Source organism: Peromyscus leucopus, chromosome 10 (assembly GCF_004664715.2).
Source record: "Peromyscus leucopus breed LL Stock chromosome 10, UCI_PerLeu_2.1, whole genome shotgun sequence".
In the NCBI taxonomy this organism is placed as follows: domain Eukaryota; kingdom Metazoa; phylum Chordata; class Mammalia; order Rodentia; family Cricetidae; genus Peromyscus; species Peromyscus leucopus.
This window is the reverse complement of record NC_051071.1, coordinates 91,560,463-91,586,772: the sequence shown is the minus strand read 5'-3', so window position 1 is coordinate 91,586,772 and position 26,310 is coordinate 91,560,463. Positions and strand designations below refer to the sequence as shown.

The window sequence follows — 26,310 nt, the reverse complement described above, 5'->3', positions numbered from 1 at the left end:
TGCCTGTACCACAGCCTTTGCTTCAGGAGTGTTTTCTGAGGCAGTGGTTTTCTTCTTCACAGAACTTGACTTTGGAAGTTTCAGTAGCGGAAGCTGAAAGAAAGCCCACCGTTGACACTGCATCGTCTCTTACCGTCTCCTAAGCCTGCAGCTTCCTAGTGCTTCTTCCTTAGGATTCCTGAGCTGCCTTTGTTTTGTGTGCCTGTACCAGACGCCTTCCTCAAAGAAGCTAGCTTGTGTTCTTGGGTCCGGTGTGAGCCATGGACAGCCAGAACTTGCAGAGACCCTTTCCAAACGTAGTTCTTTCCTTTCTCTGGTGGTGACCAATGCTGGCAGCTGTCTGAGAGAGAAATAGTCTACTTCCCTTGTGCTAGACTTACACTCCTCGAAGATAAGGACACAGAACTTCAGCTGTGCTCCAAGGCTCACCCAAAATGTTAAAATGTCTGCTATTTTAGGCACTGCACTTTCTCCATGCTGTGACAAAATTAAACATGAGATAACTCATGCTTAAATACATTGTAACTCAACATAAATCATAAGTGAGAATTATGTTAGTTGTAATAGCATCTCCCACTGCCCTCCTCTCTTCTTGGAAAGACTTCCAGGCGAATGTATTGTACTTGCATCTTCATGGAATTTCTTATGTTCTTCTGTCTATATCTCAATGTATGATATTTCTAAGCAAGTCCCATCTAACCTCTTCCTACTTAGCTATTGGCCATTCAACTCTTTATTAAACCAATCAGAAGGCACCTTGGCAAAGACACATTTGATAGTGTAAACAAATATTCCACAACAGACGTGGTGCTGGAGGAAGAGCGGACAGCCCTACATCTTGCAGGCAACAGGAAGACACTGGGCAGTATTCTGAGCATAGGAAACTTCAAAGCCCACCCCCACAGTAACACTTCCTCCAACAAGGTCACACCCACTCCAACAAAACCACCCCTCCTAATAATGTCACTCTATATGAAATTAATGGGGGCCATTTATATTCAAACTACCACAGAAGGGGTTCTTGGGAGTAGAGAAAAGTTCAGAGTTATCATATTTCTATATGGAGGAGCCCAAAGCTACCTATACATTTAGTAGGTCCTTAAATACCAAAGGGATGATGGAATGAAGTACAAGTCAAGGGATACTTGTTAAGATGTAGTAATTATGTAACCAAGAAAATAGACATAGATTAGAAATGATTCAGAAAAGTTTCACTGCTGAATGATATTGCATAAGACTATTGTACTCATATTTAATTTTTCCCCCTGGTAGAAATTTACCCCTCCTGTTACATGAAGCTAAAATATTGTCTTGTTCTGATGCCTATTATTCATCTTTTAAATTTCCCTGTTCTTTCTGGAAATCATATCTTCTTCTCTTGATTAGTGCTAAGGACAGGCCCATCTCAAACAAAATCAAAGGAAGATTTTTCTCCAATGTTTTCTTCTATGTTTAGGTTTAATCTATGGGGAGCTCGTGATGTGCCAACTACTATGAACTGTCCATGGAGTCAAGTTTTTTACTCAAAAGAAATAGTCAGGCCAGGCATGATGGCACATGCCTTTTATCACAGCATTCCAGAGGCAGAGGCAGGTGGATCTCTGAATTAAAGGCTGGCCTAGTCTACAGAGTGAGTTCCAGGACAGCCTGGGCTACATAGAGAAACCCTATCTGGGGAAAAGAAAAAAAGGTTATGAGTAGGTTTCTCAACTTACAAGGATTGATTTTTATAGTCCAAGAGAGTTGAAAGAAATTGATATTATTGAGCATTTTTTAATGTATTGAATCTTTGCAAGAATATGAGTTAGGAATTAATGTCATTGAGGATGACAAAGTTCAAGTTTTTTCCCAAAAAAGGTTCAGGTTATAGGTTATATAGCTGTTAAGCAGTGGAGTCGTAAAGAAAAGAAAAGAAAAAAAAAAGGAGTAAGTCAGAAGAATTGTGTGGATCCTAGTGGACAGAGGAAGAGGAATTTTTTTAAAGTCTAAATATCTCTGGGAGAAAAGTGTCAGTGAATCGCTGATATTTTACCAGCTGCAAGATTTCCTATGAAAATATCCCTTACCAGTGGTCAGAGGACAACTTTGCTAAAGACATTTAAAAAGGTAAATTACATTTGTAATTGAGTTTGCAGGGTAAGAACATACCATTCTTGACTTTGTCATTCATCTTTAATCAATTCAAATGCACTGCGACTTTTTAAATTTTTATTTGATTGATTGATTGATTTTGTTTTTTTGAGACAGGATCTCACTATGGCTGTCCTGGAACTCACTCTGTAGACCAGGCTGGTTTTGAACTCACAGAGACCCACCTGCCTCTGCCTCCCGAGGTGCTGGGATTACAGGCGTGCGCCACCACTTTTAAAAGTAAAGTTGTGACGGTAATGGTGACCTGATGGTTGTCGTTTTAATCGGACACTTAACATACTTTTTAGGTCATGAGAAGTTGGGGTCCCAGCGCGAATGCTATGGCAGCCTGGGCTGTGCAGATGCGGTGGAGCGCTTGGAGTTTGAGCGGGGCTTGCAGGCCTGGGGATCGGCAATCGGTGGATCGGCAATCGGTGGGTCTGCAATCGATGGATCGGCGCTCGGCGTGAGGGTCGGTGAGTGGCCGCGGCCTGGGCCTGGGCGCGCGTCGTCGGCATCGGCGTGGGGACCGGGGAGCGACGCGGGTGGGTGTGGAGGGGGCGCGGGCGGGCGTGGAGGGGGCGCGGGCGGGCGGGGAGGGGGCGCGGGCGGGCGTGGAGGGGGCGCGGGCGGGTGTGGAGGGGGCGCGGGCGGGCGGGGAGGGGGCGCGGCCGCCCGGCGGCGCGGCTTGGCCCGGGCGCCATCTGCTGGGCAGGCGGGCGAGGGCGCGCGGCTCCTCCGCGTTCCTGTCAGAGGGGCCTGAGGAGGAGCTGCCCTGGGGGCCCGGGGTGAGGGGGCCGGGGTCCCCACGTGCACCGCGTCAGCCGCTAACCGGGAGCCGCTGAGCCCTTTTTTTTTGGGGGGGGGACGGGGTTTCGAGGCAGGGTTTCTCTGTGTAGTTTTGGAGCCTGTCCCGGAACTCGCTCTGTAGCCCAGGCTGGCCCGGAACTCACTCTGTAGCCCAGGCTGGCCCGGAACTCACAGAGATCCGCCCGCCTCTGCCTCCCGAGTGCTGGGATCAGGGCGGGCGCCGCCTCCCAGCTCACCAGGTCCATTTTCCCTCCCCTGGGGACGCGATGCCGACAGGCGGGCGGCGGGCGGGCGGGCGGGCGGGCGACCTGGTTCTCCAGTCCCTGTGGGGCCGTGGTCATCTGGTGCTTGGCCCCGGGTCTGGGCTGCTTTCCTGACCGGTGCTTTCCTGCGAGTCACTGTTGTGTGTGTGTAACAGGCTCCCCACGGCTAGCCCAGGCTATCCCGGAGTCACTGGGCAGCCCGTCCTGGTTCTGCTCTTCCACCGCCTTCGGTGGGAGTTCCTGTCCGGGATCCCTCCCGTCGACGTGTGCGTTCTTCAGTGTGAGAATGAGAGCCCACAACCCGCAGTTTATACATAAGTAGATGATTACGGAGAATAGGATAGTAAAGTTGCCGACGGAATTAGAGAGAGGTGTGTGCTCACTTCTACAAGCAACACACTGCACTCACGAAGTAAAACTACTTCGTGACTGAGTACTTACTGAGTTTTGCACTGTATTTTGTGGTGAAACCTGTTTTTTGTTGTAGCCCAGGCTGACCTCAGCTGAGACCAGCCTCGAACTGATCCTCCTGCCTCCACTTTCCCAGGGCTGGATTTTAGACTTCTACTACCATGCCCAGCTCTGAAATAAGAACTTTGTGATAAATTTAAAATATCTCAATCTAAACCTAAAACTTTAATTAAAAATTTATCATCTTACATCAAATGTAACAAGGTTTATTTTAGATACTATTTTTCGTTTGTTTGTTTTTTGGTTTTGGTTTTTGGTTTTTTGAGACAGAGTTTCTTTGTGTAGTTTTGGTGCCTGTCCTGGATCTTGCTCTGTAGACCAGGCTGGCCTCGAACTCACAGAGATCTTCCAGGCTCTGTCTCCCAAGTGCTGGGGTTACCACCTGGCTAGATACTATGGTTTTTGTTTTTTGTTTTTTTTAAAGATTTATTTACAAGATGAAAGTTCCAAATTTACAATCTTTTAGATCCTTAATGGTGTGATTCATGAATCTTGAGCTAGAAGAAAAATTCAAAAATTTAAACTTAACATTAACTGTGGGTAACCAATTAACTGAAATTGTTTTATTTAGAATTATAGCTAATTGCTAGTGCATTCATTCTACATTGACTTTTTCTTTTTCTTTTTTGGTTTTTCGAGACAGGGTTTCTCTGTGTAGTTTTGGTGCCTTTCTTGGATCTCGCTCTGTAGACCAGGCTGGCCTTGAACTCAAAAAGATCCGCCTGGCTCTGCCTCTCAAGTGCTGGGATTAATGGTGTGCACCACACCACCACCGCCTGGCTTCTACATTGAATTTTTATTGATTATCTACTCTGTCAGGAACTGTTCTAGGTTATTGAAACATATAAGAAAAAAAATCCCTTCTTTGCTTTGCAGGGAGAAAGATAAACAACTAAATACAAAGTTCCAATTATAGATGAGTGTTATAAAGAAAAATAATGCAGGATTGGGGGATAGAAAATTATAAAAGAAAATTATAAACACACACACACACACACACAATCTTTTTATTCTGTACTAAAATAAGTTATACCACCTTTTGTACTAGAACTAGAAAAAATGTTCTTGTGACAGTATTTTCTGTGTATATGGGAGGTCTTTTTGTATAGTGTAACATTTAAAGTTAGTTTAAATCTGTTTTGTTGTCTTATTTCCACTTTCTTTTAGAATAAAGAACTTGATCATACATGTTAGTAATGAGCTTTTCTACTTAAACTCTGAGGTAGTAGAGCCCTGTAAACCCCGCTTGATGGGTTTTACTTTATTAACCTTTTGTTGATTAAAATATAGTTCTGACACTAGACAGGAAGCATTTTGCAGCTTCTTGGACAATAAATACAAAGTTGATTAGCATGGGTTTTTCAGATAACTGTTTTCAAGTTCTGAAATTGTTTCATAAGTAGACGTGAAGATCTGTTAGTGTGTTTCAGAATGATTCCCTTGTACTTTCTGCCCAGTTTTCCTTGGCTTCTGTTTATCATGCAGTCAAATTGTTTTAGATGTTTATAGAATTATATTTACTTGTTTTAGTTTGGGCTACTTCTTTTTGTTGGTGACTGGGTGATTAATAAATTGAGAAGAGTATTAAAAGTAAATATAACCCAAATAACTAAAACAATGAAAAACCCACAGTATTCTGGTTCAGTAAGAACTGTCCTAAAATGTGTGCAGGATTTAGCCTCTTGTGGCATTTTGTCAAGAGCTACACTGGAAATGGCCTTCCTCCTAACCTCACCCTACATGTGTTTTATGTTTTTACTAGAGAACTCTCTAATTTGGTAACGTAGATTCTAACTTGGTAATGCACTTTTGCTATGAGATGGTGCTCATGTAGTTTTAAAATTTGAATTTCTGTCCTGAGGACAAATTTCCAGTGTATTGACTATCACATAAGAAATGGAAATGTGGGCTGGAGAGATGGCTCAGCGGTTAAGAACACTGACTGCTCTTCCAGAGGTCCTGAGTTCAATTCCCAGCACCCACATGGTGGCTCACAACCACCTGTAATGAGATCTGGTGCCCTCTTCTGGTGTGCCTACATACATGCAGGCAGAACACTGTATACATAATAAATAAATAAATCTTAAAAATAGGGAAATGTAATTTATGTTTTATGATTCGTGCATCTAATTTCTTGCTTTGACCTATAGAACACTTCATTATGTTTCAGAATTTAGAAAAATGAGATATAGTTTTGATGTGCAGGGGGTGATAATTGAAATGAAAAAGGAGCAATGTATGCTTTTAACAATGGTGACCTACACACTGAAGGATGTATTAGAATTTGCCAGGAGAAGAATGGAAGTACATTCTAAACATTAGTGCAGTATAGGGAGGGATGCATGTGGGAAAACATGAATGAACGGAGAATAATGAGGCGTTTTCAAAGAACTTTCGAAAGACAAAGCTAAATAGTTGTCTGTGATTATATTTTAGAAAACATTCTGGGAAATTAATGATTCTCATTTACTTGTCCAGAAATTGTTTTTTACATTCCTGTAAATGAATATAAACTGCCTTTTTTTTTCTTGTAGATTTCAGACAAAGTCTGGTTTTCAACAATGCTGAAATCAAGCAATTGCTTTTTTTCCATGGATAATTTATTTTTCAGTAGCCCAGATGAAACTGAAAAGTAAGTGTGCCTGAAAGGAGGGTTATCTAATGTATTATTTTCAGTTTTATAATTTTAGGGACTTCTAATTCTTAATAGTTACAGGAATAATCTAGAATATAGTAATGGTGACATTTACATGTTGATAGCCCATGGTTTTAGGTGCAATATGTCACAAGTAATTTGTTGTATGCAGTACTTGAAATGCTAACATTTGAGTGAGGAGAAAATGAAGTAGCCTCACAGCTATCATTCAGCCAGCGGTCCTCATACAGCAGTGTGCATCCGTCCTGTGACACACAGGGCAAGATGTTGAGAGCATTGCCATACATACAGGGACAAAGCAAGTCTGTGACAGTTCGTTTATGGAGTGTCTGTCTAAGAGTTTGTATTTGAGTAATGTTTAATAAATAGATGGTTTTTGATAGCCTGTCCTTATTAACATATTTACATTTTTCTGTATAGCCTTCCAGTTAAGGAAAAATCACTGGATTGGTTTCTCCCTCCAGCTCCACTGATTTCAGAAATTCCAGATACTCAGGAGTTAGAGGAAGAAATTGAAAGTTATAAACTATTAAGTAAGTTGTCATGTTTCTTGTGAAGCCAAACTCATGTAGTTTATGTCAGTATAAAAAAAAATTTACTAATGTATTGAAGTATTAATTCCTTTTTTGCTTGTGCATCAAATCTCAAGGTCTAGAACATTCACCTTCTCTACAAACACATTCACACAGTGCATAATACACTATCACGTACTTGTTTGTGCTGCTGCTCTATGAATACTAAAACTTGCTAATGCAATTCTGTTTTGTCTTGTTCTTTACAAAAAGTACAATTTTCTGAGAGCCAGATCTCTGAAGTGTTCTCAGTGAAAAACACCAAGATGCAGAAGGTTATGTATAATAGATTATTTTAAACATTGTTAAGCTAATGATGTAGCAGAACATGAGCTTATCATATAGGAGGGCCTCAGTCTTTCCCAATACTACAAAAAAATTTTCCCCCAAACAAGCATGTTCAAACAATGTATGTTTCTTATATGATAATATTCAAATTTTTAATGTTTTATTATGACTCATAATTTACATATGCTTGCATATGAATTTGTATAATAATATTTTTTTATGCAGGGCCTCACTGTGTAGCCTTGGCTAGCCTGAAACTCACTATGCAGATGAGGCTGGCCTCTAACTCACAGAGGTCTGTCTGTGTCTGCCTCCAGAAACAACCATCTTTATTTCATGACTACAGTAGTACAGATTATCTTATTATTGTATTGATTCTTTTAATTTTTGTATTTATCTAGTAAGCTTCTTAGAAAATTTTTAATTTTGTTATGTTTACTTAGTGTCTGTGTTTATGGGGGTACTACCACAGTGTTTGTGAAGTCAGAGGACAACTTGTGGGAGTAAGTTCTCTCCGTCCACCATGTGGGTCCTCGGGACAGAACTCAGGTTCTCGGGCTTGATGGCAGATACTTTACCCACTAAACCATGTCACTGGCCCTCTTTAGAAACTCCTTTTTTTTTTTTTTTTTTTTTTTGGTTTTCCGAGACAGGGTTTCTCTGTGTAGCTTTGCGCCTTTCCTGGGATTCACTTGGTAGCCCAGGCTGGCCTCGAACTCACAGAGATCCGCCTGGCTCTGCCTCCCAAGTGCTAGGATTAAAGGCATGCGCCACCACCACCCGGCTAGAAACTCTTAATTGAAATTTTCTGTCATTATTTAGAAAATTCTTTTCACAAAGAACATGTAATATGTAATAATAATTAGTGTATTTCTTTTATCCTAGGCCAAGGAAAGATGCCAAAAATGATAGCATCAAATCTGAAGATCATTAATGAAGACAAAAGTTGTATTTCACCAATACAAAAATTCCATTTTCCCTGTAATGTGCATAAACAGGATCACCTGAAATTAGGAGGATCAAGTAACAATGACTCATCCCATATTGCTGGCACACTGTTCTATGGCTCTTCTCAGAAGTATAAAGATCACATGGGCACTGAGAATCCACCTGCAAAGAGTGGTCCTGGGGATCTGAAATTCCCTAACGCTGCAGAAGATAGAGGAAAGTACACATCAGCATTCAAAAAAGGGTAACTAACTAGTTACATAATACGCTGAGCAAATCTGAGTATTAGGTGAACACGGAAAAGAATTAAATTTAATAGGTTGTTGAGAAAAACAGTAGCAACAGTAGTTTATGTGCCAGACATTGCCAGGCCTGGGGTTCTGTGCACAGGAGTCTTCAGTTCTCGTCTTTCAGAACTTAAAACTTACCATAAAGGCAAGGATAATGAGCTGCTAAAACTAACTCACTGAATGTTTCGTAGTGTGACAGTTATTTTAACAACATACATGATTAGAGCAAAGATTCTCAAACTTTTCTTATTGGTGCCCTTTAATACTTAAAATGAACTGAGGAATCTCAGTTTTCTTTAGGTGGGTTATTATATCTGTTAATACTTAGCCATACTGAAAGTTATAACTGAAAGCTAAAATATGTTATAGTTCATTTTAAAACAGTGTGAAACCTGCTTCTAGTTAACCCTACACACACACACACTCACACACACACACACACACTGGTTGTTTTATTTTGAGTCAGGATCTCATTGTGTAGGTGAAATGGAATTCACTCTGTAGACACAGGTGAGTTCAAAAATATAGACATCTTCTTGTCGTCACCTCCTGAGTACCAGCATTCAAGGCATGTGCTACCATGTTTGGTTCTAAACGATATATTTTTGTCTATACTCCAAAATGACCCTTTTCACAAATCAGTGGATGAATAGATTAAAAGTAATGTTGCAAACCAGGGACAGAGACTAAGTATGTATATTGTATGATCTCACATGTGTTAGTGTCCTACTGCTTTTAACATACAGGAGAAAACAACGTGAAAACAGAAACAATTTACTTTAGCAGACCACTTTTGTCCTACTTTGCTCTTGGTCTCTCTTGATTTGGGTAGTTTCTCTGGCTTAGCCTCCTGAGAGCTGGAGTTATTCTAGATTATATTTTTGATTGTATTTCTTTCTTTTTAAAGTTATATCTTTTATTGTGGTGATATATTTGTGTCAAATAAAGCTTGCCTGAGGATCAGAGCTAGCCACTAGATAAAACATAGAGGCCAGGCAGTGGTGGCACACACCCTTAATCCTATCACTCAAGGAGGCAGAGGCAGAGATCCAGTGATCAAAGCTACACTGGACTGCATGAAATTGATTCAGTCTAGGAGAGAAGCAGAGCCAGGCAGTGATGGCACACACCTTTAATCCAGTACTTGAGATCTCATGTCTTTGCTACCAGTATTTGGGAAGCACACACACTGTTAATTCCAGCACTATGAAGGAAATGAAATGGCTGGGTGGAGAAAGGTATAGAAGGCATGAGGAAACAGGAACTAGAGTTTTTCAGCTGAGGATTCAGAGGCTTTAAATCAGAGGATTTGTGGAGATAGGATCTCACCTTCCATTTGGTCTGAGGATTTGGTAGTGGTGAGAAGTTTCTCTAGTGGCTTGTTCCTTTGTCTCTCTGATCTTTCAGCATTTACCCCAATATCTGGCTCCAGGTTTTTTATTATAAGACCATTTAGGATTCATGCAACGTTTTATTTTTTGAGATTATAATAAGTTACATCATTTCTCCTTTCTTTCCTCCCTCTAAACCTTGCCTTTACTCCTTACTCTTTCAAAAAGCATAGTCTCTATTTTCATTAAATGTTGTATGTACAGATGTATATGCATAGATGTATATGTATTTTCCTAAATACATAAATACAACTGTTGTTGTTTTTGCTCTTTTTTGGGGGGGGACTGCCACCCAACTCCCCAATCACACACAGAGGCAATCGTAAATGCTTGGCCTTATCTTGGCTTGTTTCTAGCCAGTTTTTCTTAAATTATCCCATCTACCTTTTGCCTCTGGGCTTTTACCTTTCTCTATTTCTGAATACCTTTTCTTTCCTTCTTACTCCATGGCTGCTGTGTAGTTGGGTGACTGGTCCCTGGTGTCCTCCTCTTTCCTCTTGCTCCTTGATCCTTTTTCTCTCAGGTTTCTTCTATTTATTCTCTCTGCTTGCCAGCCCCACCCATTCCTTCTCCTGCTTTTTATTAGACCATCAGGTGTTTTAGACAGGCAAAATCACACAGCCTCACAGAGTTAAACAAATGCAACACATCTTTGCATCATTAAAACAAGTGTTCCACAGTATAAACAAATTTAACACACCTTAAAATAATATTCTACATACAACCTGTTCAGTCTGATTATGTTACTTGTATGTATGTTTTCAGAGCTGGCCAGTTAGTATTCAGATAGTATTGGCCAGTTGGTTTGCCCTTGTCTGGGGAAGACTGTTTCTCCTCTTCTCAGTATTCCTTAGTTGCCTGTAGTTCTTTGTATAGGATTGAGGCCTCCTGGGGTTCCTTGCTCCCATATCCCTCTGAGCATGTCTGTTGTCCTTATTCAGCTCACGTTTTAGCAGTCATATTGGGGGGCTTTACGGGTTGTAGCTTCTGACATTCCTAGGAAACACAATCTCACAACAAACTCCCTGACCTTCTGGCTCTTACAATCTTTCTTCCCCTCTTCCACTGGATTCCCTGATACCTGGGTTTGGGAGTGTTTTGCAGATTTATCCATTGAAATTAGGCTCCACAACTCTGCATTTTGATTAGTTAGACTTTTCTGTAATGGTCTCAGTCTGTTGCAAAGAGAAGTTTTCTTTTTGTTTTTTTGTTTTTGTTTTGTTTTGAGATAGGGTTGCTCTGTGTAGCTTTGCGCCTTTCCTGGATCTCACTCTGTAGAGTAGGCTGGCCTTGAACTCACAAAGATCCACCTGGCTCTGCCTCCCATGTACTGTGATTAAAGGTGTGCACCACCACCGCCCGGCTGAGTTTTTTTGATGAAGAATGAAGATTATATGTTTTCTGTGGGTATAAGGACCAACAAGTGTTTTGAATGATGTTAGAGATTATGTTGATTTAGTAAAGTAGTGGTTCTCCATCAAGATCCATGACTTCACTAGCCCTGGGTAGTTGGTTGGTTTCCTGTAACAAGATGATATCTCTTCTGCTGAGCAAGTCTTAACATCCAATTAGAAATGTAAGACTCACCAAGTATGAGTGCCACTAATGCACCCTTAGGGTTATCTGTTGTATGAATTCTAAAATGGTCTTATAAAAAACCTGGAGCTAGATATTGGGGTAAATGTTGAAAGATCAGAGAGACAAAGGAACAAGCCATAGCCACCTCTTACCTCTAGGATTCCTCAGCCTGAAAAAGCCTTTGTTCCTCCTCATACCTTATATACCTTTCTCTGCCCAGCTGTTTCACTTCCTTCCTAGTGCTGGGATTAAAGGTGTGTGCCATGACTGCCTGGCTCTGTTTCTCTCCTAGACTGAGTCAATCTCATTCCAGGCTGGCTTTGAACTCACAGAGATCCAGATGGATCTCTGCCTCCCAAGTGCTAGGATTAAAGGTGTGTGCCACCCCTGCCTGCCCTCTATGTTTAATCTAGTGGCTTATTCTGTTCTCTGATCTTCAGGCAAATTTTGTTAGTATACACAGTGTATCATCACCGTTATCATGCCATGCTGGTGTTGTTGGGGTTAATAGATGTCATAGCTGGGTAGGACTGACGGTTCCCTTGTCAGAGTCCATCTCTGACCTGTCAAAAGGTTCTTGTCGGGAGGAGAGAGGAATGAGTAAGTATTAGATAGAAATATAGGCAGAGAGGACAAGAAAGACAGAGACACAGGATAGCTTTGGGAGACACCTGGGTCAATACCCAGCCTCCTTGAGGTTTATTCCAAAGGGCTTTTTATATAATGCTGAGCGGCAAGGCAAAAAACCTCCCCCTTTCAAGATCAAAGCACACCATACAGCCAAGTGTAGACCCTTCAAAACACCTGATAACCACACCTGTGGCCAAATCATCCCATTATTCAGCCCTGCTGGGTAAAGCAAACCCAGATTCTCTGACCCTGAGTAAGGTCTTACTAGGAAGCCGCTGTGAGCCTCCACATTTCTTCCCTCCTATGGGAGTTTGTATGGCATCTTCTGGTACCAGGAAAGCTAGTCCTGGGGGAGGAGGATTTTGGGTCAGATCCAATTTGTATATTTCTTTATGCTTTTTTCTTTCAGTCTGCCTTTAGCCAGAGCTACAACCTTGTTCCTTTTGTTATCTGTTGCTGTTTACTTTTACCTCCTCTATTTCTCTTTCTATAACCCTAATATTAACTACTTGTTTTCTCTTTTATTTCTCATACCCAAGTAGCTTCTATCTTAATAAACACAGTACTATCAGTGTTTCTCTATTTCCTACAATGATTGGAGTTGAGAAGATTCTTTTTCATTGATGATTACTATATTTTCATATGGAGGCTGTGCTTTGACTCCCTGTGACATTTTATTTAAAATACTAATCATAAAAACAAAGGCATAAAGATAAACCTATCAGAATAGTAGCAGATTTCTCAATACAAACTTAAAAGCCAGAAAGCATGGAATGAATCATTTTGATCTCTCAAAGTCACTAACTGCCAATACAGATTACTATATCCAGAAAAATTGTCTGCCATAATTAAAGGAGAAAGACTTTCCACAACAAAAACAAACTAAAGAATTCATACCACTTAGTCAGCACTATATATGATACTTGAAGGAATTCTCTGGATATAGAGAAACATAAACATATCCATAAGGCTATAGGGATGATGGTGGAGGAGGAAGCAGCTGGGCTTTCTGTGCCTCTGGCTCCCAAGTCTTTATTTGATAAAATAGAACAATAGAGACTTAGTTAGAAACAACATGAATTAAATAGCATCAAAGATCAAAGACCTCACAAACATCTACAGAAATTCCATCCAAACACTGCTGAATACACATTGTCAGCACCTAATGGAACATTTTCTGTAGTAGGAAAGAAAGCACATCTAACAAATGTATAAAAACTGAAATAATTTCTTATATTCAATCTGACCATTATAGAACAGAACTACAAATTAATAGCAAAAGAAACTAAAGAACACACACAAACTCATGGAGATTGAACAACAGACAAAACATTCCTGAATCAAATGAAAACAAAATATTCTTAAATCAAGTGAAATGAAAATACAACATACCCAAACCTTATTTAATACAGTGAAAGTGGCCAATAAGAGGGAAGTTTATGCTTCAGATGCCTACATAAAAGAGAACAAACAAAAACAAAGATAACAGGCACTAAGTGACATACCCTGTAATATGAGCAGTCAAGAGGCAAAGGCAAGAGACTCACCACATACTCTACAGAGCAAGCTCTAAGCTAACCAGGGCTACACAGTGAGACCATATCTCAAAAATAAATAGATGAAAACCATATTTCAAGTAAACAGTGATGAACCCTAGGTCCTTGGAAAAGCAAGCCAAAGTCAACATCAATATCTGGAAAGAAATATCAGGGCAGAAGAATAAGCAACAACATTCATTCTTAGAATCAATTAGAGTTAGTTCTTTAATAAATAAATAAATAGCCGGGGGTGGTGGCGCATGCCTGTAATCCCAGCACTCAGAAGGCAGAGGCAGGTAGATCTCTGTGAGTTCAAGGCCAGCCTGGTCTACAAAGCTACCTTTGTAGAAACCTTGTCTCGAAAAACAAACAAATAAATAAATAAATAAATAAATAAATAAATAAATAAATAAATAATCAATCCCTAATCAAACTAGCCAAAAGAAAAAGGGAGACACCCAAACTAATAAAATTGGACCTTGAAAGAGGGACATTACCACAGATACAAATAGAATTCAGAAAATAATTAGAACATACCTTAAAAACTTATATTTTGGTAAACTAGAAAATATAAAAGAAATTGATGAATTTCTAGATGCATATAATCTACCAAAGTTAAACCAAAATGAGACAAACAGATCTATAATAAGCAATGATATTGAAACAGTAGTAAACAAAATCAGTTAAAGAGAGTTCAGGTCCAGATGGAATCTCTGCTGAATTCTACCAGACCTTTAAAGAAGAGCTAACACCAGTACTTCTCAATCCAGTTCATAAAATAGAAAGGAAGGATGCTACCAAACTCTTAACAAAACCAGTAGTTCCCTGATACCAAAACCAAAGACACGACAAGAACAAAAGAGCATAGGTCAGTTGTATCTACAGGCCTTATGTGTAATGCATCACATAAATGGACTCACAGACATAAATTACCATCCTCTCATTGAATGCAGAGGAGGGTTTTCAGCTAAATCTAACCTCTATGATGAAAACCCAAAGAAATTAGAATAGACTATCTCATCATAATGAAGGTTATACATGACAAACTGGTAGCTAGTATTATACTAATTGGGAAAAACCTCAAAGAATTTCTACTAAAATCAGAATCAAGACAATGGTGTTCATCTTTTCCACTTTAAAAAATATTCATTATTATTATTATTGTTATTATTGTTTTTTTTTTTGAGATAAGATTTCTATTTATAGCTCTGGCTGTCCTGGAACTCACTTTGTAGATCAGGCTGGCCCCAAACTCATAGAGATCCATCTGCTTCTGTCTCCCTAGTGCGGGGATTAATGGTGCAAGTTTATTTTGTTTTAAATCTTGTGATGTGTGTGAGTGTATATAATGGGTGTAGGTACCTGTAGAGGCCAGAGAAAACAGATCCCCAGGGGCTGGAGCTACAGGTGATTATGTGTAGCTGAAGTTTTCCTGTATCCACTCGGCTCCTGCAGCCACTCAGACCCAAGTAAACACACAGAGGCTTATATTACTTATAAACTGTATGGCCATGGCAGGCTTCTTGCTATCTAGTTCTTATGTCTTAAATTAACCCGTTTCTATTAATCTGTAAGTTGCCACATGGCTTGTGGCTTACCAGTACTTTTTCATCTTGCTTCTCATGGCAGTGGCTGGCAGCATCTCCTCTGTGTCTGGCTGGTGACTCCTGACTCAGCCTTCCTCTTCCCAGAATTCTCCTTGTCTGTTTATCCTGCCTATACTTTCTGCCTGGCTACTGGCCAATCAGCATTTTATTTATCAACCAGTGGGAACAACACATTCACAGCATGCAGAGTGACATCACCCATCAGTTGTAAGCCACCTTACGTTGGGTGCTAAGAATCTAATTCTGGTCCTCTGGAAGAGTAAGAATGCTTTTAACCTCTGAGTCATCTCTCCAGTCCCTCACTTTCTCAACTCTTATTCAAAATAGTGCTTAAAGCCTTAGCTAGGGCAATAAGACAAGAGAAGGAGATAAAAGGATACAAATAGGAAAGGAAGTCATCAAAATGTTATTTGCAGGTGATATGATTCTCTATGACTCTGAGAACCCCACCAGAAAACTCTTAGATCTAATAAATACTTTCAGAAAAGTAGCAGGATACAAAAGCAGTGTACAAAAGTTGCTTGCCTTCTTGTATACCACCAATAAATATATTATCGGTAATGAAATCAAGGGGGGGAAATCCATTTACAACTGCCTCAAAAAATTAAATACCTTAGAATAAGTTTAGCCAAAGAAGTGGAAGATGTCTGCAGTGAAAAGTCGAAAATACTGAAGAAGAAACTGAGGGAGACACTAGGCGATGGAAAGACCTCCCACACTCACAGATCAGAGTTAACACTGAAGATCGCTATACACCCAAAAGCAAGATTTGGTGTAATCCCTATCAGACTTCCAGTATCACCCTTCATAGAATTAATAATAAAATTTTAAATTTCAAACCTGTATAGCTGTAGCCACCTGATGTTTTACAAAGACACTAAAAATACACATTGGAGAAAAAAACTCCTTATTAAACAAATGATGCTGGGCAAACAGGATTTCTGCCTATGAAAGAATGAAACTAAGTATCTCTTACCACATATGAAATCCAACTCCAAATAGATAAACACTTTAATGTTAGACTCTGAAACTATTAAAGGAAAAAGTAGGAAAAGCACTTTATGATGTCAGCAAAAGTATACACTTTCTGAAAAGTCCAGTTGCTCATGAAATTATGCTAATGTAATTGATACAGAGGAAACAATCAAAAGATGCAGCTTACAGAATGGGAAATTTTTGCTAGCTATATACCTGACCAGATTAATAGCTAGAATATATAAAGAACTTAAAGCCGGGCGGTGGTGGCGGCGGTGGTGGTGGCGGCGGCAGCGGCGGCGGCAGCGGCAGCGCACGCCTTTAATCCCAGCACTCAGGAGGCAGAGCCAGGTGGATCTCTGTGAGTTCGAGGCCAGCCTGGACTACCAAGTGAGTTCGAGGAAAGGCGCAAAGCTACACAGAGAAACCCTGTCTCGAAAAACCAAAAAAAAAAAAAAAAAAAAAAAAAAAAAAAGAACTTAATCCAATTCTTTGGAACACTCCATTCACTCAACAAATGGGCTAATGAAATGAGTAGTTTTCAGAAAAGTACAACTGTGTAATAAACACAGAAAAAGTGTACAATACTAGCCATCAGAGAATTGCAAATAAAACTATATTGAGATTTTATCTCACCCCAGTCAGAAAGGCAGTCATGAAGAAAACAACAAGCGGTGACACATGCCTTTAGTTCCAGCGCTTGGGAGGTAGAGGCAGGCGGATCTCTATGAGTTCGAGGACAGCCAGGGCTATACAGAGAAACCCTGTCTGAAAAAACCAAAAGGAAAAAAAAAAGCAAATGCTGAAATGCTGGTGAAGATGTGAACAAAGGGGAAACCTTATACTCTGCTGGTGTGAATGGAAGCTGTCAGCCATTGAACAAATGCCCAAGTTAACATATCAAAGAGATAGTTACACTGCTCATAATGGCTCTTAATGGAACAAACCTAAGTGTTTACCAACAGAGGACTAGATGTTTAAAAGGTGGTGTATATACACAGTGTTTTTGTTTTTAGCTATTAAGAAAAATGAAATGCCATTTGAAGAAAAATGGATTCTGCTGGAGGTAATTATATTAAGCAAATTAAGTGACAACATGTCACTGAAGCCATGTGAAAGAGGATGGATTGGAAATTAATTGCCTAAGAAAATGAGAGATATATTTTGAATGTGTCTGCATGAATTTTGAAGTAATGGGATGATGACAGATTATAGCATGAAGAAACAAGATTCTAAAGTAACCAGAAACTGATAAGTGGCAAAACACTAAAGATACTGATATTTATAGATAGTATAGACACTATGGTTAAAGCAGATTAATGATCTAGATTTAGAATAAAGAAAACAAGTCTCAACCTCCAAGTACCTGAGAACTGAAAGAACTAAGGATTTTTAAGAGGCAAGAGCTTTCAGGGCAGAGCCATGTTTTTTTTTTTGTTTGTTTGTTTTGTTTTGTTTTTTTTTGGTTTTTTGAGACAGGGTTTCTCTGTGTAGCTTTGCGCCTTTCCTGGAACTCACTCTGTAGTCCAGGCTGGCCTCGAACTCACAGAGATCCGCCTGGCTCTGCCTCCCGAGTACTGGGATTAAAGGCGTGCGCCACCAATGCCCAGCCGCAGAGCCATGTTTTTTAAGACTGGAGAAAATAAAGTATCAGTGAAGTTGAAGACATAAAGGACTTCATGGAGAGGCATTTTCAGGGGACTAGAAAGCTCCATAGAATGTTGGTAACTGGAATCTAAATAATACCTATATAGTTTATTAAACTTATTTAAAACTCATAATAACTTTAAAATCACCCACCTAAAAAAATGGATGAGGTTTGTACTTAAGTCCAGATTTGCCTGGTTCCAGTCATTGATTTTAACCAATATCACGGTGTGGTGTATGGAGTCACTCTAGGGCATAAGTTATTTCTCATTCCCAGGATCATTTTATAATGGATTCTGTTTATCACCTATCTGTATTTGAATTTTCTGTCTTCAGTGATAGAATTGTCAGCAGTTGAGTATGAAATTTCACAAAGTTTATTCTCAATTTTTGTGTAGATTTTTTTGAAAGATTTAGTTTTTTTTCTTACACAAAAATATATCAAGACTAAGTACAAAAATTAAAAATTTAAAAAATTCTGTCTTTGCACAGGGCTCCTTTGTATTTATTCCCTATAGATTTTTTTTTGTATGAAATTTTTTGTTTTTCAAGACAGGGTTTTACTGTGTTGTGTAGAACACAGATTTAAAATTCAGAAATCTGCCTGTCTCTGCCTCCTGAGTGCTGGGATTAGAGTTGTGTGCCACCACCACCTGGCTAAGTATGATAAAACTTTAGTGAAAAGCTTTAGAAAACAACAAAAAGAATTTTGACATTTACAAGTGCATATTCCAAAGTCGTGTTGGCCGTATTTACTTTGGACAATTGGGAAGCACTGTTATTTCATTCTTTCCTCAATTCTTACTCCAGACAGTCTCTCTAAGTTGTGAGTATCGCATTAGGAATCCTGATGTTTACTTCATGTTAAGGCTATCATGAACAAACTATTTTGTCAGTTACATGACAAAGAATAGTTGTGAAGATGGTGTCTCCTTGTTTTGAAGAATTTTATGAAGAAATATGGATGTGTGTATCAGTTATTTTTCTGTTGGGTAATAAAATGCCATGACCAAGGCAACATACATAAAGTATATTTTGGCCCCTAGTTCCAGAAGAATAAGAATGCATCCTGAGAGCGAACGTCTTCAAATGCAAGCACAAAGTAGAAAGAGAAACCTGAAGTGCCAGGCTCCAACAAGGCTACATCATCTAAACCTCTCCAAACAGTTCCATGAGCTGGGAACCAAGGGTTCAAATATCAGAGTCTATGGGGACGTTTCTCATTCAATTCACAGTAATATTTGGGTAGTTTGGTTTGTTAATAGACTTAGTTCATGGAGCTGGAGAGATGGCTCAGTGGGTGTGAGCACTGGCTGCTCTTCCAGGGGACCTGGTTCAACTCCCAGCACCCATATGGTAGCTAACAACCATCAATAACTCTCATTTCAGGGGATTTCTTCTGGCCTCCATGGGCATGCACACACACACACACACACACACACACACACACACACACACACACACACACACACACCACACCACACCACACAGATATACATGTTGGCAAGATGCCTGCACATATAAAAAATTTAAAAATATCAAAAATTCTTTAAATAAAAAAATAAGAATAAATAAACTTAGTTTACTTCTTTTCCATTTGTAGGGAAGGTAAATTGGGTATACAACACAGATTTGGTTGACCAGGAACTACACGTATTAATGTATGTATCAGCATCTTCTGGCACAAATGGCATGATTGATAGTTATGTGCTTTACAAATGACAAGTTTTGCTTGTCAGTAATACCCTTTACAAATGTAGATAACAGACACCTTCTGTGTCTGGTCATGGCTGGGGAATCTCTCCAGAGAAAACACACACACACACACACACACACACACACACACACACACACACACGACTGTGTTAAAGATAAAATCCTGTTTTATTAACCTAAAATCCTGTTTCAACCTAAGGCTGAAAAATGAAAAGAAATATGACTGAAAGCAATTTATAAAAATGGGAGGAAAAACTGTCCCCTTAGAGCATTGGTTTTCAACCTGTGGGTCATGACCCTTCTAGGGGTCGAATGACCCTTTCACCGGGGTGGCCTAAGGCCATCAGAAAATACAGGTATTACATTACAGTTCATAACAACACATTTGCAGTTATGAAGTAGCAATGAAAATAATTGTATGGTTGGGGGTCACCACTGACATAGAACAGAAGCCCCTCCATCCATGCAGCTGTTCACAGACCTGCCAGTGAACTTGTCTGCTTTCTAACTTCAAGCTCAGAAAGTGTTGCTCCTCTTTCTAGATCCTTCCTCACAGTTGTGCAGACAACATTTTTGGCTGCCTTATTATTCTCTCCAATAAATCATCAGATTCCCTTCTGCGCTCCTTCTGAATCCTTTTATCTACTAGGCCAGGACCCTACAAGAGGACCTTTGCATCCTACAGTAACCTGATTAGAGAAACTGCTGTTATTATAGTTTATTTAGTGGGCGTCCCACCTCAGCACTTAGCTGATTTCCATCAGTTTAATTAGATATCTATTGCTGTGAACAAATTATTTCAAAACTTAATGGTTTAAAACAACAGTAAGCTTTGTTAGTTTTTTTTTTTTTATGAGTTAGGATCAAGTTAATTAGTAGTTTGAGTCTGGGGTCTCCCATGAAAAAGCATAATTGGGGTTTTGCAAGGGGCCACAAACAAAATGCCATGTTGTATGTGGTTACCTGACACTTCCCAAGGACTCTTGGTCTGTTTTTGTCAACTACTCATTTTGTCTGTCAGTTGGTGTTGACTCAGTTGGCCGGAGTCTTCAGTACCTCTCCACATGGGCCTCTCCAGGGTTTTTAAATGTTTCCATGGTATGCTAATTAACTCTCCGCAGCATGAGCTATCCAAAACCCCTGTGGGAAGGGAGAGTGTCTCTGTGACTTAGCCTCGAAGTCACTTCAGCACTACATACTAGGGTGCTCTACCATTTACATGGTTCAGTTCTGATGTAGTGACACAGTTTGTAGATCATCAAAGCTGTGACTACTTGGAGACAAGGATCATGGGAGCCATCTTGGAGACAAGCTGCCACAAAAATCTTAGATGAGTTTTAGGAAAATGAAGAGACATAAATCTGTGATAAACTGTAGTTTTGGATGTTTTTAAGTGGATATCTTGTGCTAGTTTTTAAGCAAATATTAGAAGCAGAAACCATGGTGTTTTTTTTTTCCAGATTATTTAGAACATGTGACAATATACATGAATGTGATTATGCTAATGAAAATATAAACTTGGATTCTCATATTAGCCCAGTGAAACTAGCCCAAACAAAAATAAACAAAGAGAAATCATGGAACAGTAGCAATAGGAAGCAGAAACTCCAATATTCTACAAATAAATTGAAAGCAAATGATGCTTTTTCTGCTTCTGAAACTGGAGAAAACATATTCAAAGTGCCATCCTTTTCCATTGCGTCTCAGCCTCATGACATTCAAGGTAATTTTTTATTCAGTTGCTTTTTGTGAAAATACAAACTAATTTGCATTTATTAGCATAATGGAGAATACAAAATAGAGTAAGTTCTCTCTCCATGTGGAATTGATGCATTTATTATATTGCATTATTTTGTAGCTGTATCTTTATATTTTAACTTCTCAGTAAAATGTTATACAAAATTTATTGGAGCTGTTTTATGGAAATGGTTAAAAATATCCATATAAATATGTAGTATCTTTTGTTTTTAGGTATAACCCCAAATGGCTTAAGTTCCTTGAAGGCTGTCACAGAAATCCGTATCCTTCATTTTTATGAAATTATATATTTAAAATGTTTTGTTTCATTCAACTCCTGTGTGTTTATTTTAGTTAGCATAGAAAAAGATGGAAAAGTAAATCTTTTGGGTGATGTTAAGAGATACATTGTATGATAGTCAGTGCTACTTCAAGTGTGGTCTGCAGGCTGGTCCAGTTTGAGAACTGTTTCATTCTGACAATTTAAACACAGAAATTTACTTATGTATAAAAAATTTCTTTTGGTGGAACAAGAATAGAGATACTGTATTAAATCAAATAGGAGAACTCAAAGCAAATTGGACATTTTGTGGATTTGAGGACATTTTTACTATTTTAGAAGGAGCTTCATTTGAAGGTTTTGAATGGGCTGGTCGATGGTGGTACACACCTTTAATCCCAGCACTAGGGAGGCAGAGCCAGGTGGATCTCTGTGAGTTCGAGGTCAGCCTGGTCTACAGAAGGAGATCCAGGACAGGCACCAAAACTACATGGATTAACCCTGTCTTGAAAAACAAAACAAAACAAAACAAAAAAGAAAGGAATAGTCAAGTTTGCATGTTTGAGTATTTCTGATGTAAATACTTGAGTGTATTCAGAATATTCTGGTGGTGATATCCCTTTTACATCTGAAAAGCAGAAAGTGAATTTCAGATACCGAGCAGTGTCTTGGTTGCTTTTCTATTGCTGTGATCAAACACCATGACCAAAGCAGTTTATAAAAGAAAGCGTTTAATTGGGCTCCCAGCTTCAGAGAGCTAAGTCCATCATGGCAGGGCAGAGTGGCAAAAAGCGGCAGGCATGTTGGTTGAAGCATCTGAGAGCTCACATCTGGATCAGCATGTGGAAGGCAGAGAGAGAGCCTGAGAATGGCCAAAGCCCACTCCCAGTGACACATCTGCTCTAACAAGGCCACAACACCTAATCCATCCTCTACAGTTCCACAAACAGGGAACAGATCTCAGAATCCAGTAAAAGCTGGATTGGCACAGCAGCCTGTCATGGAACTAGAGAGGTGGAGACAGAATCACCAGAGCAAGCTGACTGGCTTGAATAGCCTGGAACAGCAAGCTCTAGTTTTAGCAAGAGAGCCTGCCTCAATGTATGAAGTAGAGAGCTAAGAAAAAACACCCGAGGTCAACTTCTGGGGTGCCACGTTGTGGGGGTGTGAAAGGAAACGGCCCCCAAGGGAGTGGCACTAGTAGGAGGTGTGGCTTTGTTGGAGGAACTGGGGGGGGGGCTTTGCGGTCTCCATGCTCAAGCTACTCCCAGTGTCACAGACCACTTCCTGTAGCCTGTGAAACAAGATGTAGGACTCTCAGCTCCAGTGGCATGTCTGCCTCCATGCCACCATGATGATAATGGATAGAACCTCTGAAAATGTAAGCCACCCCAGTTAAATGTTTTTCCTTTATAAGAGTTGCCACGGCCATGGTATCTCTTCACAACAATAGAAACCCTAACTAAGACACACATATGTATTTGCACCAGTAGAAGGGGAAAATAAGAAACAGTTTAGTAGTAGGCAATTAACTATTGTCTAGTTAGACCTAAATATCCCATCTCTGAGGACTAGCTTTCATAGGACCAGAAAGTACATGCAAGCTTCCAAAAGAGGGAGCAACCAACTGATCAGCTATGATGTCTATGAACCACATCAATAACCAGCATGGTACAATAATCATAAGGGTGCAGTAATGGCACATGTACCTTGGTGGTACCCAACAGCTCTCTAATTGGACTGAAGACCAACTCAGTAAGAGGGAGGCCATGCTGGTACTGGAAATTTAGCTCCCATCTCAGTGTTAGTGAATTCATGGATCTCAGAGAAGAACCTGCAGCCATCACTTTACCAAAGCAGCATCATCCCTGAGACTCAAAGAATATTGCAGGACAGGAGGGATAACAATTGTAAGAGCCAAAAGGACCAGGGAGCTTCCTGTGTGAGTGTGACTCCTAGTAACGTTGGAAACTATACTCATAAAGTTTGGGGAACATGACCACCCAAACGTGAGCTGAACAAGGACGGCACCAATGGACATGGCCAAGTGGACGGGGAAAAGTCCAGGAAACCTCAACCCTGCCCAAAGAACTATAGACAACTGAGGAACGCTGGGAGCGGGAGAGGTGGTCTCTCCCCTTGGTTGTTCAGTGCTAACCAGCCCTGAAAACATACATATAAATAACATTATACAGACTGAGAAGGTTATATTTAGAAAAATATATTATGTTCTATTATTTTCTGTTATGTTCTATTCTATTCTAGTATATATACAAGCATATATGCATACAGTAACATTGAAAAAGAGGCCATGAATTTGAAGGGGGACAGGGAGAGGGTTTGGAGGGAGAAATGTAATTATATCTCAAAAGTATAATTAAAATATTATCTGGTTATTGAATCATAAATCTAATTAATCTTATTAATAAAAAATCAGGATTCAGATATTGGGATAAAAACCTGAGAGATCAGAGAAGCAGGGGAGCAGCCATAGTCACTTCCTACCTTTCCGATTCCTCCCACCAAAAGGTCTGAGATCCTCTCCCAGCCCTGCCTTACCACTTTCTATCTCCTCTCGCTACAGTCCTCCAAACCTCTATGGTCAGCTAGTGGCTAGCTCCACCCTCTGACTCCAAGCAAGCTTTATTTGTCAGAACACAATCAAAATATCACACAACAGGTTATTTGTATAATGGGATGTTCTTCTTTTGTTAGAAAAATCTTCATAATTTAATACTAGCCTTTGAAAAGTTTTAAAGACTTTTCATGTTACAGCACCCTTCAGTGTGCTTCACACTTCAGTAGAGCTACAAAGATAGATGTCTATACTTGTATCCATTGGTCTGTTTTTTAACAGTTTCATATATTGTCAAATTCGCTGATCTGTGTACTTCGTTATTTGAATGTGTTCAAAGTAAAAGACAGCGTTTGTGGACTGCTTAGACGTGGGTCCTTGTGGGGTCTTTCTCGGTGTGTTTCTCTAGCTGAATCTTCAGGACGTCCCAAGTTTGGTCAGATTGCTGTGGCACTGCCTCCTCAGTTGTGCAGATGCCCCAGTGTAGCAGACAATTGCAGCGGTGCTGCTGGGAGTCACGGACAAAAGGAAAACTTGATTCTGAGTGTTCACAGTGATGATAGATGATGCATTAACGGCGGAGTTTGTCGTGCACTGGGAGACTGGATCTGCCTGTACTCGGAATCAAACACTCATTTTTGTGAATATAAATTGATGCAGACCTAGCTAATGGGAGAAAAACCAGCATGATAGGCCACTTCTAGGCTTGTTATAAATAAATATTTTATATGGAAAAACATTCCTTGAGGGAAAATGCGGTTCTTTAAAAAGCTGGTGGACTCTGACTAACTCTAAATTTTGTTTTTATTTTGTCACATAATTAAAATATTTTTTTTAAAGTTTTTATTTTCACTTGTGTGTGTGCTTGTCTGTATATATTATGACAATATTATGACATGCTGAAAGTCAAGTGGAGATTTAGAAATTAACCATATGGTTTAGTAAGTGCAAACCTACATTAAGTTAGGCACTGTTCTGAACTTGTGGATATGCCAATTAAGAAAAGAGGTAATGAGTCCTTGTCCTTGAGTTACTGCTAATCTTGCAGTGGAAGATGGGCTGAGGTAGATCTGAACAGTAACTGTAAAAATTGGGTCAGATGATATTTTAGAAGGAGATGAGTACCACGGGGAAAGAAAACGTAGAACAGGTAAAAGAGAATTAAATTGAGACTGCTGGAATTGAAGGCTCCAGATACAGCATTCAATAAAGTAAACAGGGCAAACCTCCTTAAGATTGAGACACAAGCAATGGATGGAAGAACAAAGGAGACGTGAGAGTAGAATGAGGCATGAAGACAGAGGAGAGATGGGGAGATGTCATGGCAGGTACGTCATGGCTGACGTTCTGAATAGTAGAGCCCATTGTAACTAGAGGAGAAGAGTCTGAGGTTAAAAGAACAGAGGATCTGAAGTCAGAGCAATAAAGGCTGGTGGAAGATTGGAGGGAGAGTTGGGAGATAGGATGAGGGGCCTTGTAGCCATTTTCTTGAAGGGAAAGGGGGAAATTTAGACAGAAAAGTCATATAATCCAATTTTAAAGTTTAAAAAGCATTACTACAACAACCCATGAGTATTTAAGTACATCATAAAAATAAGGTTTTTAGACAACTATGTTCTTTGAAATATATATTTTAAAGTTTTTATTAATTTTCATTTGTGTGTATGGGTCTGTACCTGCTTGTCTATATATGCACTACCTGCATGAAGGTGACTATGAAATCCAAAAGAGGGCAATGGATCCCCTGGAACAGGATCACAGGTGTTTGTGAGCTACATGATGTTGGTATTAGGACAGAATTCCAGTTCTCTGCAAGAGCTGCAAGTACTCTTAACTACTGAGCCATTGTTCCTGCCCACTAATAAATCCTAAAGGCCTCACTTGTAGGAACTCATTTTTTTTGGAGTGACTTAGATCTAGTAATGCATTTGCATATGGCGCTAATAAATGTAGTTGGCCAATTGCAACTTCCTAAGAAGAGTGCCGTTAATATTCCTGAATCTGGCAATAGAGTCTCACTTTAGAGAATGGGGTGATTTACTATCCTATTAATATTTTTAAACTTTCTAACAGGGGAAGAAGTATAATCCAAGTTCATTTTACTGAGCAAATATGCTGATAATTAAACAACACAAATAATATTTAAAAATGCAGAGATTCAAGATTAACTGACGAGAAGAACACTTCTATTAATGAAATGAAACTGTC

General features: G+C 39.6%; 1 protein-coding gene across 2 annotated transcripts in view; it reads left to right on the top strand.

Moving 5' to 3' along the window:
• The first annotated feature begins 2,390 nt into the window (after positions 1 to 2,390).
• Hfm1 (helicase for meiosis 1) overlaps positions 2,391 to 26,310 on the top strand; it is an 89,164-nt gene continuing 65,244 nt past the window's right edge. Inside the window, exons 1-6 of one of the 2 annotated variants that reach the window (XM_037209270.1) lie at positions 2,391 to 2,606; positions 6,209 to 6,306; positions 6,751 to 6,863; positions 8,076 to 8,382; positions 20,971 to 21,233; positions 21,482 to 21,529. In XM_037209270.1, coding sequence (XP_037065165.1) covers positions 6,236 to 6,306; positions 6,751 to 6,863; positions 8,076 to 8,382; positions 20,971 to 21,233; positions 21,482 to 21,529 — 802 coding nt within the window. In that variant the 5' untranslated portion in view covers positions 2,391 to 2,606; positions 6,209 to 6,235. The other variant, XM_028867366.2, reaches the window with a different exon arrangement.